Source organism: Merops nubicus, unplaced genomic scaffold, assembly GCF_000691845.1.
Source record: "Merops nubicus isolate BGI_N331 unplaced genomic scaffold, ASM69184v1 scaffold4663, whole genome shotgun sequence".
In the NCBI taxonomy this organism is placed as follows: domain Eukaryota; kingdom Metazoa; phylum Chordata; class Aves; order Coraciiformes; family Meropidae; genus Merops; species Merops nubicus.
This window is the reverse complement of record NW_008596814.1, coordinates 19,852-36,181: the sequence shown is the minus strand read 5'-3', so window position 1 is coordinate 36,181 and position 16,330 is coordinate 19,852. Positions and strand designations below refer to the sequence as shown.

General features: G+C 45.5%; 1 protein-coding gene across 1 annotated transcript; it reads left to right on the top strand.

Annotated features, from left to right (window-relative positions):
• The first annotated feature begins 1,655 nt into the window (after window positions 1-1,655).
• LOC103769303 (solute carrier family 22 member 2-like) lies at window positions 1,656-11,928 on the top strand. The gene is made up of 11 exons (XM_008936488.1): window positions 1,656-2,066; window positions 4,173-4,276; window positions 5,337-5,491; window positions 7,628-7,796; window positions 8,798-8,912; window positions 9,018-9,124; window positions 9,237-9,451; window positions 9,889-9,997; window positions 10,367-10,479; window positions 11,189-11,288; window positions 11,787-11,928. The coding sequence occupies exons 1-11, from the start codon at window positions 1,656-1,658 to the stop codon at window positions 11,851-11,853; spliced, it is 1,665 nt and encodes a 554-aa protein (XP_008934736.1). The 3' UTR covers window positions 11,854-11,928.
• Window positions 11,929-16,330: the final 4,402 nt, after the last annotated feature.

Below are 16,330 nucleotides of genomic sequence, written 5' to 3'. Positions count from 1 at the left end.
TTTAATACTCTCAGTTGACACCCACATGTATGGCACAGTGCCACTCAACCCCAGCTAGACTGCAGAGGGTGGAAAATCAGGGGAAAAAAAGGCCCAGCCTGGATCTAGATTTTTTTAGTTCATGTGGAAGTTACACACACCATTGCCAACTGGTTAAACAAAACCACTAGGGAAGAAGCAATGTGAGGTGTCTTGGGTGTGTCTTTTAAGATACAGCCGAATGGTTTTAAACTTCACCAGTTCCCAGGCAGGCTCTGATTTCAGTTTCCTTGGCCTCGGCTCACACATCCTGTGCTGAGGGGTGCAGTGGGGCCTAGCTGGGAGCAGGGCAGCTGCTGTGCTCTTGTGTCTCCTCTTCCCCCTCCCTAGCTCCATCCACATGGAGGCCCTGCAGCCCCAGAGGTGAAAGTCTGGCATGGGGTGCTGCTGTGCTGGGCTTGCAGTAACACAGCTGGAACCTGGAGGGGGCACATCTGTGTGATGCAGGGGGTGATCCTACAGTACTGGTCCTCAAAGCAGTTTTCATAACTGTCTAGGCCACTGTTGCTTGGATGGCTGGTGGGTAGCAAGACCAGGTGAAGAACTGGTTCTGTTTCTGTCCCTGCACCAGAATGGCCGCCTAAGCTGGTTTATTTTTTGCTGTGTGTTGAAAGGAGGTCTTTAATTTTTTTTTGCCTGGTTGTATAAACTATGCAAGTCAGTTTTCAGATTATTTTTCACTTTTTTTCTATACTTAAAATGTTACCTTTTGTTCTTCTTTTTATGTAAGCAGCTGTTGTGAGCAAAAGGTGTTGGAGTAGCAAGTTGCTTGTCCATGGGCAGCATGAAATATTATTGGAGTCTGATATAACTGGATTTTTTGAGGGTTACCCTACTGTGAATTCTACCTAAATTCTTGCAGGTCTTCTGCAGTAATAAATAGCTGGTTTTGCCATAAGTATTTCATATTATGGCTTCCTAAAGCTGTTCCCAGTGCAATATTCCATAATTTAATGTTTTTATCTTCTGTACTGCTGCATAAATATGGTCAGGTGAAAAATAGTGTTCACTGATGCAAGTGGGAGATGTGTTCCTTGGAAATGGAGGTGTGTGGAAAGTGGGGGGGGCTGCAGGGATGAGACACACACGGTACTGGGGTTTGTGGGAAAGCTGCTCCTTTACCATTACATGGCTCAATGAAGAGACACTCTGTTTCACATTGTACTTACCTGTTCTTTATAGAACCCATGAGTCTGTCTGACAAACCTTGTTCACACGTACCCAGCAACTGCTACGCTCAACTTTTCATCTGCTTGCACGTTGGAGGAATTTTCCATCTACACTTGCTCCTTAAAATGCCTCTTCTTTGAGGAGCTGGTTTGGCTAATTAAAAATATTACAAAGATCTGTGGCTGTTGGTGGATTTTCTGGAGAAAATGAACACACATGCTCTGTCTAGGGGTTAAATACAAATTCTCCCTGGGTGAATTAAAGTCTGATTTCAAATAAGACCTGAAGTCTGGTGAAGCTTGCAACATGTAGTTTAATAATTTATGGAGTTAGTCTTGACTTTTGGTCAAATGTCTTTGTTACTTAAATAGTTTTGCTGCCAACTAAATATACCAGTGCTTCAGAGAAGAACTAGATGAAGTTTTTGGGGTGGTTTTGATGCCAAAATGCCAACTCTAGATGACATTTTGGAGAACGTTGGAGAATTTGACAGGTTCCAGAAGCAAACCTTCTTTGTCCTGTGCTTGCTTTCTGCTGCCTTCACCCCGGTGTACGTGGGCGTCGTCTTCCTGGGGCTGATCCCCGAGCATCACTGCTTCAGCCCTGGGGTGGCTGAGCTGAGCCAGCGCTGTGGCTGGAGCCTGGAGGAGCAGCTCAAGCACACGGTTCCCGAGTGGGGCGGCCACGGGGCCAGTTTCAGCAGCCGCTGCAGGAGGTACGAGGTGGACTGGAACACAACAGGCATCAGCTGCACCGACCCCCTGGGGAGCCTCGTGGGCAACCAGAGCGCTGTCCCCCTCGGGCCCTGCCAGGATGGCTGGGTCTACGACTCCCCGGGGACCTCTCTTGTCACTGAGGTAAAAATGAACGCCCCTTTTCCCTTACCCCCCCGTTACAGAGAAGCTGGGGGATGTGGAAACGGGTTAGTGTAGCCTTTGCCACCTTAACAAGACATCTGCTTACCTGGAGGAGTGATCCCCTCTCCTGGTAAACATGCACCGGGTGCTTTGCGTGTCGTCTTCCCTCTGTCCTTGCTGTGAGGCTTTGCCTTGGCTGTTCAGGAGGCTTGTCTCTCTAGCTGGGGAGCAAAGCATATTTCAGCAAGCTCCCAGGTCGATAAAGTCCAGTTCTGTGTGAAGCTCCCAGCACACGAGGGGTCCCATTGGTGGAGGTGTGTTTGCAGAGCCGCGGCTCGCAGCACCGCAAACAAAACCAGCCGATCCCCCAGCGGGTGCACTGCTCAGACCTACCTGTCTGCCTGGGATCTGCCCAGCTTTGAAAGTCTTGATGTCTTTCCTTTTTTTTTAATAAAGTTTTTTTAGTTTGTTTCAAATATGATTGAATGACTACATGTGCGGGAAAAGGTAATTACTTCTCACAGTTAAAAGGCTTAAGTCAGGAATAAACAGCAGAAAATCCAATGGCTGTTTTGTGTTCTCAGAAGATGTGTGAATAAACGGATATTTAAATTACTTTGAGTACTTTAGCACTTTAGGTGCTTAAACTGTAAAAACAAATCAGTATCTGGGATGACAAACTTGATTGCGTCATAGAAAGTTCCACTAAATTTTTTGAGATGGTGGGAGTTGGGGGTTTTCCCACGCACATCTAACACCAACACAAGAGCAGGTAAATTCTGTGTTCCAGCAACTTCAGCATTTACAGTTTTGTAAGGGGTTAGAGCTAGATTTTTAAATGGTATACTCTAAGTATACTTCTTCCCACAAAGTATGGACTGTGTGATACTAAAATGAGGAAATGAAGGAGCTCTTGAGATTGTGGGAGGCTGAAAATTTGCAGTCAGTGGATTCCTGCAGTTGTGTTCTCAATCAGTCACCTTCCCTTTTCTTTTGAAGGTGGTGCAAGGCTAGGCCCACAGGCTGCTTCATTTGCGGGGTAACCAGAAACATCCTGTGCATCCATATGCGTTGTAGCAGAGTGTTTTTTCTTCTGGATGTGACGGTTTCTGGGAAGGCTCTTGGCCTCTGTTTTGTTGTCCCTTGCTCTGGCAGCCAAACGAGGTAAAGGATAGTGCAGAGTAAAGCACGTTACTTTCCTTGAAGTAAAAATTGACATGTGGAAGAATATCCCCATGGATATTCTTCACAGAGCATCAGGAGGAGTATCTGGTTTTATGTTGATGAAAGATACATAGCTTTAAATAAACCTAGCCACCAGCAGGACAGGCAGGGATTCTCAGTCACATTAGGACAGCTTTTTAAATTAACTTATTCTCCAGTAACTTTTGTGTACGTATCTACTTAAGTAAGATATGAGAAGTAAGGCCAGATGGGAAATATATGTGGATGTCTGCATGATGTAAAACTTGGCCTTCGGTGCAAACTATCTGGTCTCCTGGCAGGTTAGGCTGTAGGAGAGCTTAGTCAAGCAAGAGGCCAGAAAATGATGTGGCCTCAGGGGCAGATGCAGATACTTGCTCCCGTCCTCCTTTTGGGACCTGATGCTCCATGGGAAATGGAACAAGGCAAGCTTCAACCTCTAGGATACCTTTAGTGAATTCATCATCCTTAGCCCTGTGGGGTCTGCAGGGATTACTGTGGCACGCAAGGACATGAGGCAACAAGGACTGCTTAAAAATGTTCACCATCAACCACAAAAAAAAAAAAAAGTTTGAAAAGCCCAGGGTGATCATAAGGTCCCTGCTGACTTGATCAACAAGGCCTAACACAAAGTAGAGTCCTGATCTTAACAGGTCATAACTCAGTTATGTTCTTTCCAGTAACAAGAAATGAGACATGGATAGGAAATACCAGGAAACGCCTCAAGGGCTTGATCCTGTTTTTAATGCTGAACACTTAAGTCAGTAGAGGTTTTGGGTGCTGATAAAACAGGCATTGACCCAGAAACAAGTTTAGATCTTTAACTGAAGTGAAGGAGACTTGTGGGTGTGAGTCATGCTCCTCATATAATTCTTTTTCTTCTAACTATGATTGCTCTTTTAGTTTAACATGGTGTGTGAGGACTCCTGGAAGCTGGACCTCTTTCAGTCTTCTGTGAACGCTGGGTTTTTTATTGGCTCCATAAACATTGGCTACATAGCAGACAGGTACGTGTGGGCCAACAGTAAAACCCTCTGACCTCTCTTATCTGTTCAGCAGCTAAGCTTAGGTAAGTAAAGGCTGAGAGAAAGGTTGTGCAACTGGTATAATCTCAGCTCTTCTCAAAGTGAGGTCAATCACTTGGATGTTCAGTTACAGTATTAGGAGGGACTAGTCTGTCTCTTGAGTCATATATGGCAGCTTGCACAAATCTCTCCTGCTCTGTGAGTCCTACAGAGCCTGCAAGGACTATTTTAGGATGGTATGCCTAAACCTCCCTACTGTGCCACACCAGAATATGGACCTGTTAACCAGAGTCGTGAAATGCTGTTTTGGAGCTTAGAAACATCTTGGTTCTTCTTGAGAAACTTTGAAATAGTAGTTGCAGAGGTTGCCACAGTGAGGGTGCCTGTTTGGAAATACCTGTGTTCTGGCATTCTTAGCACCCTTGTTCAGAGCCAGCAGAGCCAGCCACCCTTGCTCAGGTGGCCAAAATGAAAAGGACACCACTGCTGATATTTGAAAGCCGTTCCCCTCCTGCCTAGAGACTGTTAGTAGAGCAGGCTCTGAGGTGCTCAGCTGTGAAATGCAGCCCACTCACAGCAAGATCCATACACACAAGACTTTTGAGGATTAAGACTGAGGTATAAAAAAGTGTTGTCCTGATGCCTGCAGACATATCAGAATCATACTATTAACCCATACTTATTTTTCACCCTGTTATAAAAAACAAATTAAGATGCCTATTCAGCAATTCAGAGATAACAGTCACAGTCCAAATATATGTAAATACAGGACTATTGCTGCACTTTCTCTTGGAAAAATCTTTCTGTCTCCAAGAAGCCTGAAAACCTTTGTGGAATTGCAGAGTAATTAGCACAGTAATTTTTCAGAGAACTGGAAAGCAGATAAATGAGTAATGAGCTAAGAATAGAAGTTGTTATCCATTTACCCATTGTGAGCAAAGTTGAATTTTTTTCCCAAAGATGTACAAAGCTCTTCCTTCTTTAAAATGCCAATGTGTTCATGACTAGTGTTTTGTTTTACTTGTATTATCTTCTGATCCAGGTTTGGCCGTAAATTTTGCCTCTTAATTACAATTCTTGCAAACGTTGTGTGTGGAACCCTTCTGGTCTTTGTGCCCACCTACCTGTGGATAGTTGTCCTCCGCTTCTTGCAAGGGCTGGTCAGCAAGGGCTGCTGGACTGCAGGCTACATCCTGGGTGAGTTCAGACCTTTTACCAGAAGCAAGCCTGGCTGCAGCAGATGAAGATAAAAGAACACTGAACAGAAAGCTACTTGAAAAAAAACCTCCCATGGCTTTTGAATTATATATGCAAGCTGATATCAAGGAGTTTTCTCCATCTTGGACTTCTCAAGATTCTTTCAAGCACTGTTATTAGGGAGAAGCAACCATAGCCTTCAAAGCACAAGCAAGTAGTGGTATATTAGGGCTCTTAAGACAGGCTTTTCCCTACAGTGCAGCTCCCCTTTGCAGATCTGGGCCCACAGGCTCTCCTGCCTCCCTCTGGGCACTGGCTATGGAATGCAATGGCCCCAAGGCAGACTGCAGCTGCTCTAGCCCAGGCACAGACTGAGTGATGACAGAGGAGGCCATCAAAGAAGCAGGCTGAGGATGGGGAAAGTTGGAGGCGTTTTTACCACGCCTTCAGTACCAAGAGTATTGAAGGGCAAAAAGAGGCTTCACAGCCTAAAAATAACCAAAAACCAGCATGTACTCAGTGAGAAAAAGACAAGCTATTTGGGTATCTGGCACTTGTCTGAGTGGAGGCCAACCTGGGGGATTGCAGAGTGACGTGAGGAGCCAGGCTGTGCTGGTGCTTGCCCCAGTGCCCTGCACTGATCCTGTCTTGGCAGCAAAGCACGGCTGTGGCCAGCTCAGCTTTTTGATGCATGGTAGAGCTGCCTGGGACTACTTTGTTGTGGAGTTCAAGCTCTTCTCAAAAAAAAAACCTATACAAAGCAATCACCAAAGCATCAAGTTAAGTATCTTAAATGCTGCCCAATAGAACCTTATCTGGATTAGGATGATTAGCTCTGAGTGATCTAGTTCACTGTGACTTCGATAAAAATATAAATGTCAGTGCTCTAAAATGTTAGGTATTTTGGTGGAGATATCTTGCTAATGCTGTTATCAAGAGGTCTGGTATAAATAAAAGATCTAGCCCCCAGCCTAGACCACCTTCTGCCCAGAGATGATTGTTCTTTGTAGTGCATATTGTAGACACTTGCTTAGCCTTTTAAATACTTTCCTCGCACAAATGAAATCTTCGTTAACTCTTCTAGGGGACTTTATGCTATTTTAGAGCATAAAATCCCTTTCAGAACAATGACTTGCCCTATCTTGGTATTTTCCCTCAATTGCACCTTATCACTTCTGATTTCTCCTTGAAACTGTCTCGTGAGAGAGGAGTCACCAAGAATCCCCAAAGCCCCTTTAAACTTGTATCTTAACCTAAGGGTGGCCAATACTGAATGCCAGGGGAAGGATGTAAGGACAGACGGAGCAAACATCTTGTTGTGCTCTCCTGGGACACTTGTCTACCCTTCAGCTGCTTTCGGCTCAGTTCTGCTGACCCAGAGGAGACGTCTTTGTCTCTGTGCATCATCTTGCCAAGCAGTATTAGCTAAACTATGGCTCCAAACACAGCAATTCCTTCAGTTGCTAAATAACTCCTTTCTGTTCTTTTTCTAATTGGTTTGCTTTTTTGAAATCACAAAACCAGATGCAAAATTGTCCGTGTGCATGTGCCTGTCTGTTGGAATAGTTATTTTTACCTCTGTGTCAACAAGACTTAACCTGTGGGTCTATACTGTGTTATGCAGTTGCAAAGTGCAGATGAGTTGTGAAGCCATCCTGGCCAGGAAGCTGTATGTCATCCTGTGGTCCAGGCATTTCTCATATACTTGGAATGAGATGCAGGAGGAAAGGCTGCAATTAGAAAACAAAATATAATAGTCTGTTATTGGGTTGGAGAGATTATGTAGGTAGGTGTTACATTTTACAACAAAATCCACCTGTGCACTTTAAGGACTGTTTGATTTACTCAGATTTGCACCACAGGGGACAGTACTGCATGCCTTAGGCCACTGTAAGAGCGGGAGAGGCGTATTTTACTCTGCTGAGAGCTTGGATGACAGAAAAGCAAATCTTCTTCTGTGAGCTCCAGGGGATTTTTGTACAGAGGCTTTATGCCAGGAAGCCCAGGGTTACCACAACTGCTTCTTCGGGGTGCTAACACAACACTGATCTTCCAGCGTCCCCATGGAGTCAGTTACTGCTGCACAGAGCAGTCGTGGCTGAGCTGTCATTCACCTGTCTCTGTGTGTGTTTGCAGTGACCGAAGTTGTTGGTCCAAAGTACCGGAGGACAGTGGGCATCCTCTACCAGACGGCCTTCTCCGTTGGGCTCCTGGTCTTTGATGCCATTGCTTATGCCATCCCTCACTGGCGATGGCTGCAGCTCACTGTCACCCTGCCGAGCTGCTTCTTCCTGCTCTACTACTGGTAAATGGACTCTTTCGTTGTACCTCTGCCCACGACCCAGAAACCAGCTTCGCCTGCTTTCTGAGGATGGATGCTGAGGGAGATTTGGCACTGCTTTTCAGTTGTGCGCTCCTCTCAGTGCAAAGAGGAGGTACACAGCAGAAAAGAGAGGGGAAATAGGCAGCTGACTTCTGCTTAGAAGAAAATCCCCTTAAAAAAATACTGAGAGAGTGGTTTAATGCTGTATATTCATCTTCATGAAGCATTTCATAAAGGAAAAGAAATGCCTTGACATAGTTATGTGGATTGTACACTGAAAAAACACAGTTATTGAGAGACTGTTGAATGCTAACATAATGTTAAGAGATTATTTACATGTTCTTTCAAAGAAAATAATTTGCAACTTTTTGTGGTCCAGCCAAAAGGCGGCATGTGGGTTCACCTTTATTGTGGATTCTTTCCTCTCTTTTTGATCGATATTTTTCAAGTGCTTTGGGTTTGAGAAATTGTCTGGATGGGCCAAGAAGTAGGAAGTAATTTGTACTTTCAAATTAGAAACTAGTAGAAAGAATCAAGTAGAAAGATTCATCATCATTTTTTACCATATATGTGAATTAGTAAGCCAGTTGTAGCCTTTTTACTACTACTTAAACTGTGATGGCACAACTGAAAATGGCTCCCAAAGAGAAGCCAGTTTGTGGTGAACAGGCTGAATAAAATGATAGCACTATTCTTGCTCAAAGTCCTTCCATAATTTATCTTTAAATTTAGTCAGAGATGAGTTTATCTTTAATAAACTCATCTCTGACTAAAGCTACTGCCACAGCTGCTCCACTTCCCATTTCAGCAATGGGATATACTACTTTTCCCCATGGAGCAAGGAGGAACACCAAAAAAACAACCAACCAACCCAAAACCCCACCTGCCTCTGTTCAACCAAAGTACTCTCTCCAGTCTCCATCCATAGGATTGCTATATGGGCTTTATGTTGGGGTATATAATAGCATCCACTCACATTGCAGGTGCCTCCCAGAGTCTCCCAGGTGGCTGATATCTCAAGGAAAAAATGACAAAGCTATGAAAATTGTCAGTGATATGGCTAAAAAAAATCAGAAAAAGATGCCTTCACATTTTGAGGTGAGCTCAGGGTTTGCTTGTGCCTGTGAGTATGTATCACCATAATACCTTCCATCAATTCCTTCCGGCAGAAACTTACTGTACTTTGTACTGTCTCTCCTGCAGGATATTAAATTTGAAGAGGAAGATGGTGGAAAGCAGAGTCCTTCATTCATTGACCTTGTCAGGACACCACAAATGAGAAAAAACACATTCATTTTGATGTACAACTGGTAAGAAGATACTGTTGGAGAGCCGGTTTTGAAGCTCTGGGTTTGAAGGCTCCAGCAGCACACAGACCTCTCTTCTCTGACTAAGAAAGTCAGGATGCTCTTCTCTGCCCAGGTTCACAAGCTCCGTCCTCTACCAGGGGCTCATCATGCACATGGGACTAGTTGCTGGGAACGTGCATCTGGATTTCCTCTATTCTGCCCTCGTCGAGTTCCCAGCCGCCTTCATCATCATCGTCACCATTGACCGCGTTGGGCGGCGCTACCCCTGGGCTGCGGCAAACCTGGTGGCTGGGGCCGCCTGCCTTGTGACAGCCCTGATCCCAGAGGGTGAGTCACCTGGGTGAGGCTCCGTGGTGGCTTCCCACCCTGGCATTCCTCCTTAGGAACAGCACCCGCCTCTCCCTCCCCTTCACTGAGGTCCAGTCCCAAAGGTCCACAAACCCACACCTGCTGTCAGGTGCTGCCCCCCTGACTTTTAGGGTTCTCCTTGTACTGCAGAAGTGAAATGAGGTTAATTTGTAGGTTTGCTACTAATAAATCTCAAAGCACCTCTGTCCCCCGTGCCACATTGAGAGGATCCCTGTGCCACAGCTCACGCGGTCCTGACTGTTCCCGTTCCCTCATTCACACAGGTGAAACAAGGCCCCTTAAAAACATCAAGTGACATCAGACCAGAGGTCCCCTTAAATAACACTGGTGTATTAATTGACACCTGCTAAATCCCTGGGATACAGTTAAATGTGCTGAACGCATTTTCTCTGCAGACATACACTGGCTAAAAGTGATTGCCGCTTGCATTGGGAGGATGGGAATCACAATGGCTTTTGAAATGGTTTGCTTTGTTAACACTGAACTGTATCCAACATACATCAGGTAGGTCCACCCTCCTCCCCGTTGGCATTTGGCCTTGAAACAAGCCAATGTGTGTGTTACGCTTAATGCAAACTGAAGTTACCTTCAAATGCTTCAGAGCTGCACAAGTACTGCTGAACACAAAGTAGGTGAACCACAATTACCGTGTTTTAAAAAGATAACTTAATAAAGAAAACAAATGTACTTTAAGGCAGGTGATAATTCATGTAACTGAAATAAAGGGGAAAAGTGGAGACAGTTGGGGTGGCTGAGGGATCTGAAGTCCCACGCAGCGCTTGGACTTTTCCTGTGCAAGGGTCAGAGGTGTAATCTGTCCCCTTCCATCTCCAGTACTCTGATGCTAACATGATCCCTTTGCCATTAAACCAGGAACCTTGGGGTGATGGTCTGCTCCTCCTTGTGTGATATTGGTGGAGTTATCGTCCCATTCATTGTCTACAGACTGGTGGAAATCTGGCATGATCTGCCGCTGATAGTCTTCAGTAAGTGCCACCTGACCTCTTGGCTGTTCTGGGGTGCAGCAGTGGTGCCCAGGTTTCAAAGGGAGGGAAAAGCCACTGAGGCAGTTGCTCCAAGTTCAGCAGAAGCCCTTTCCTGCCTGTACAAGCCACAGCCTTCAGTTTATGGCAACCTGGCGCCTGTTCATGCCTGTGTGTCTCCTTTACCCTTATTATCCTTCTTTGTGTTTTAAAGGAAGTTACAGGTAAATACAGATTCAACAGATGACAAAGAGCTGAGAAACATTGTGATGGGATTAGTATTTGATGGAATCAAGTCTGACGAATTATTTCTTTTCTGTGAGGTCTATTATCAGTCTAAGAGCCCAAACCTAGAATTTCACATAATTGCCTATTAAATGGAGTACAAGCCTGGCTGTTTCACTTCCGCTTTTCTGATGGTCTGTTAGCTGGCTATTCTCCAGCTATTTGGAAAGATATTGGTAGATAAATGCAAGATGAGTGTTTCCAGACTAGTGACCTGAACTCTCGGGTCAGAATCCGCAAAGCTTTTCTGAATCTTCACATTGGCACACGTTATTTATAAAAAAAAGCCTTGAGTGGCAGTATACAGTTTTTAACAGACTGGACATCTAGGAGGGTGCTTAGCAGATTTAAAATATAGACACTAAACTTGTAACAAGTGGATGAAAGAAATTTTAAAAGAATCTTTGTGCATCTGTTCAATTTGAAGCTGCTCTTGGTTTGCTTGCGGGTGGATTGGTGTTGCTTCTACCTGAAACTAAAGGAAGAATTTTGCCTGAGACTGTTGAAGATGTTGAAAACTTTCACAGGTGAGTCAGGATGATGAACTCTTAGCAGTTGTCACGTGAAGTTGTGCAAAATCCCTACCCAAAGCCCCTCAGGGATGCACAGGAGTTACTTAGATGTCTCCTATGCATCTAAGAAGTCGCTAGTTAATTTACAGACTCTAGCTCTAGAGATCTTGGACTCTCTTTTTGTCACTTCTCTACCTAAGCATCTGAAAATAAGCAGCATAGGCTTTTACTGGCCTGTGAATAACTGCACTAGTCTCTCAAACCTGCTGCAACACTATTATAAATGTCATTTGTGCTTAAAAAAACCCTTAACTGTGGAACAGAATAAGCGCAGCCCTGGTAGCAGCTACTTGTGCAGTGAGAACTGAAGAACCAGAGCAAACCTAGAGGATCTGAGGATTAGATGCTCATTTTCCCTTGGGGGAGTGGCAGAACAAGTGAGGAATTTGAAGTGAGGTGCTCGCTGAACACATTCATTCCTGGCTTGCTGCTCATGTCTTGCTATTCTTGCAGGCAAAGTGCTCCAAAGGCCAAAAAAATCTATCTCCATGTCCAAACATCAGAAGTATCACATGACTGAAGAAGGAGTAACTCTTTCTGCATAGTCTGCTTTAGAGGACTAGTGTGAAAAGGCAAACTGGAGTAATAAATACTCTCTCAAAAGTCTTACCTCTTTTTCTTGTCTGCCTATCCTTTATTCACAGTGTTTGGGGGTTTCTGATGGGATTGTGCCCATTAATTCATAGCTTCTTTCCTCTCTCTACATTATAAGATAGGGCTGGGAAATTTTCATACTAGCTGTGTCGACTTGAACATAGGAACAGATCTTAAATTTGGGATGGCGGCATCCATCCAAACAAAACTTTCTAAGCTTCTATGAAGTCTGACTCTCTTTTGTCTTATGAAGGGGAAGCATAACAGAGGTTTACCTCTGTTGTGGAGCTGAGGGGACTACGAACCTCGTACAGTCTTTTCACACCTTGCAACAGGATTTACACAGACTGCTTTTTGGTAGCCTTTATGTATCATGGTGTTCCTGTGAGTCCATACAGGAGCCCTCACTGGGAATTTATTTGCTATCCCAAAAGGAGGGGCATGTGGCAACTCCAGAGCAGGAAAAGCGGTTCATGGGGGAAAGACACATAGTCCTTCATAAGGTAATAAGCTTCATAGTGGATGATCTCTATTGTTTTTGTACAAAGCTGTTCTCCTAAGCCTCCATAGCATTATAAATGTGTGCATACACAGACATGAAGAATTTCAGTGAAAAGAATATGTTGAGTCTCCAATCAGGGGAAGGACTGAGATCCCACCAGAGTCCTGCTCTACTGGAGGCTTAGTATGGGACTGGGCCCTGGACAGAGCTGTACTTCTATGTGTTGGGAGGCAGGAGCCCTTTGGAGTGAGCTGTGCTCAGGCTTGTGGACCTGCAGGACTCTGGCCAGGGGAATGTTAGGGACAACACTGGTCCCACCCTCAGGAAATACCCAGCACCTTTCACAGATTTCGTCGTCAATCCCATTGAGCAACCATAACAGACTTGTGGTTGCAGAGGAACACAGGCAGAACGGTACTGTGGCTCCCTTTCACTGGCTGTGTTGCTGGTCCCTAGCACTGCTGAGAAATACTAGTTTTCAATAAGGGTACTGCAAGAAGGGCACAAGATACTGCTGCCCTTTAATGATCATCTGCAGGGAGATAGCTCCTAGCTGAGCAAAGTGTTGCTGGACTCTTGCAGGCAGGGTGAAACTCACCCAGGATTGCTTCCCTGTGTGGCAGCACGGTGACCTTGCCCTTGCTCTCAACCAGCCTGAGCCCCAGTGAATGTTCAGTGTTGCCCTGAGGGCCTCGGGGGCAAGGAAGCGTCCAGCGAAGCAGGCTTGTGTCAAGGTTGCTCTGAGACAGATTTGGAATGACATGACTTTGGCCCAGGCAGTTGTAAAACTAGTATTTGCTTCAGAGTCAGAAGGCAACAAGCTGATCCTGTGGTGGGCGAGAGGGGCAGTGGGGATATAACTGTGCCCTGTGGAGCCAGTATCCTGCTGTGCCTGCAGAGATGTCTCTGCTCTGTCACAGAAGAAATCCGTCAGATCGCCTGTCTTTATTATAGCTCATTGATTTGAAACCTGTTGAAGACTGCAGAAAGATAATGGGTGAGGTGGCAAGAAGTCAAGCAAACCAAATACTTGTGTGAATAAATGATAACTGGTTCTCCAGACCCTTACCCATCACACTGGCTTTTCTTTCCCCAAGCCCTGCTACTTTCACAGCAGGAGCTGCAGAGGTGGCAGGCTCTGGTGTGCCTCTGGTTTGCAGCCACCTATGGGTTACACTGGCATTTGCTTCTGCTGACACGTTGGTGAGCACAAGGCCCAATGTGCTTCATCCATTTCCTTGCTGGCAATCTTGTCCATTCGTGTACTCTTTCCTGGAGTTGGGAAGGCAATGAAACATGTAACATCTGGTCCAGCTGCATATGGTTGCTCTCAAAATACAGACTGCTTTTGTGTCATGGGCATGCAGTAGGAGTGGATCTTCTCTAGGGTGTGAAGCAAGCTGCCTAAGATAAGACAAGTTTGCCAGCTTCCCTTCTCCTTAGTAGCAGCTGAAGCTTGTCTGCTCCTGGGGCTGCTGGACTGTAACCAGTTCAGTGGTAGGGCTGTCCCTAGTGGTAGGGCTGTCCCTAGAGTTTGAGAAAGAGGACTTCAGGACACAGCCATAGGCTGGCTCAGGCAACCCAAGGAGCACCTGGACAGGGCTGTGTCCAGGTTAATGAAAGTGAGATAGGCCTTTTAAGAAAACCCTGTCCCTCATCAAGTATTAAAATCTGGTCTGTATAAGGGCTGTGCCTAGAGTGATTGTAAACCCTCCATGTTTCAGGGTACCCACCAAACTTCGGTAATTGACTTTCAGGAAGGATCACTTCCTGAAAGTTTCTGGTCTTCCTTCTGACATCATCAGATGAGGGACAGCCTGGCTGCAGCTGTGGTCCAGGACAGCATTTTCTAAGCATTGTTTTTGTCCTTTTCTATTGGTGTCAGCACTGACAATACCACCATGCCAGCATAGCTGCTATTTGGAGACTGCAGTGCTAATTTTATCTCATCAAACATGGCCACAGGCTCTGTGGAGTATCAGAGACTCATTAAGGCTTCTGGTCTGCAAGCTGTGGTCTTAACATGTTGTTTGGTCAACATATTCTTGTGTGCACATGTTCATGAATTGGCAGAAAAATCACACGCTACAGGCCAGTACAAAGTTCATGTGTTTTCCAGCTCCACTGTTTATTGTGTGATCAAAACAATGTGTGTGCTAGATTTGACTTGCAACTTGCTCCAATCCCACCCCTACTGTATGGCAATGTGTCATCCTACATTCTATAAATGTTTTAAAGTATGAAGAATTTAGGCCTTTTCCCAGAACTGGGACTGGTCAGTAGGCGAACCCAAATCCAGGGAATACACACAAGTTGGTGACTATGATGTGAATCACATCTGAAAAGCTTCCCAAGGGCTGTGGAGAAGACTGTTCAGTCTTCAAAAGCACTAGAGCAGTGATTAATCCAGCGTGTTATTGAGGGAGATCTACTTAGAAAGCCATACACATTTTTGGCTCATCTTCCCCCCCCCTCACCTCAGTCCTTATCTCTCACAGCTGTTCTGAAGTTTAGTCATGCTAAAAAACAAACTCTCAGCATTAGGAAAATAAGCATGTGTAAACACAAACATGAATATGCTTTAATATGGAGGGTGCAGTGTCCTGTTATTGACACTTCCACTGGGTGTCCATGATGGGGCTTTCTCCCCCTGTCCCACCACTGACCCCTAATGATGTCGTTGTATGAAGCCAGCCAAATTCTATGATGCCAGAGCTTAAAAGCCAGTCTGGGCTTAAAAGTGCTTATTTTTGTACTTCTTTCTCTGGAAAAGGAGGAGTAAGCTGGGAGGGAAGAGATGCTTCCCCCAGCCACCTGAAGCAGGCTCTGCAGTGGCCGTGCTCACTGCTGGGTAGCAGGAGCTGTCTCACAAAGCCAATCTGCTGGGCACCAGGAGCCATAGACTGGCCATCAGTACCAGTGTTTTAAGGGGTGTAGGGGAAATTGTGGCAGTGCTCAGTTACTGTTCACCTGCTTGCTTTCATGCAGAATTGGGTGTAGCTTGAAGGAGGTAAGTTGGGCTCCTGAATGCACTCCTGATCACTACAGAAATGAGCTGTGAGTGAGCAGCCTGAAGAGATTTTTTGTTTTATAATAAGCAGAAGAAAGTGTTCCTTCATGAACTTCCTGCTCATGCCATATGAGTCACTGCAGCTGGGTGCCCTGGGGCACCAGAAGCATAAATGTGTGTTCAGAAGGCAAATAGAAAAGATTGTGGAAGGATGGTCTACAAGGAACTGAAGCAGAAACATAGGCAGATGATCTCTGGCTCAGGAAGTCTCCAAGCCAAAGACTGCTGGCAGCTGGGAGAATGCAATGGGGAAAAGACCACTGTATTGGCCTGGCTCACACCCTCCACGTGAGGATGAGGGCCTGGCTTGCTACGGCTGCTCTGCTCATCCCCTTCTTCCTCCCTGCCCCAAGAGAGGCAGTTCCAAGGCAAAACAAGTCCTTGAGGTGCTGGAGCATGTCCAAAGAAGGGCAACGAAGCTGATGAAGGGTCTAGAGCACAAATTGTGTGAGTGGCTGAGAGAACTTGGGTGGTTTAGCCTGGAGAAAAGGAGGCTCAGGGGAGACCTTATCGCTCTCTACAACTACCTGAAAGGAGGTTGTAGCAAAGTGGATGTTGGTCTCTTCTCCCAAGTAATAAGCAATAAGGACAAGAGGAAGTGGCCTCAAGTTACACCAGGGGAAGTTTATGTTACATATTAGGAAAAATTTCTTTACCAAAAGGGTTGTCAAGCACTGGAACAGGCTGCCCAAGGAAGTGGCTGTGTCACCATTCCTGGAGGTATTTAAAAGTTGTGGTGCTTAGGGACATTGTTTAGTGGTGGACTTGCAGTGGTAGCTTAACAGTTGGATGTGATAAAGGTCTTTCCCAGCCTAAAGAATTCTGTCATTC

Excerpts from the sequence above, each read along its gene's own strand:
- LOC103769303 (XM_008936488.1), top strand. The coding sequence starts at position 1,656 with ATGCCAACTCTAGATGACATTTTGGAGAACGTTGGAGAATTTGACAGG. Across the intron at positions 8,913-9,017 it reads AGATGCCTTCACATTTTGAG|GATATTAAATTTGAAGAGGA; the intron begins GTGAGCTCAGGG and ends TCTCTCCTGCAG. Across the intron at positions 9,125-9,236 it reads TTCATTTTGATGTACAACTG|GTTCACAAGCTCCGTCCTCT; the intron begins GTAAGAAGATAC and ends TTCTCTGCCCAG.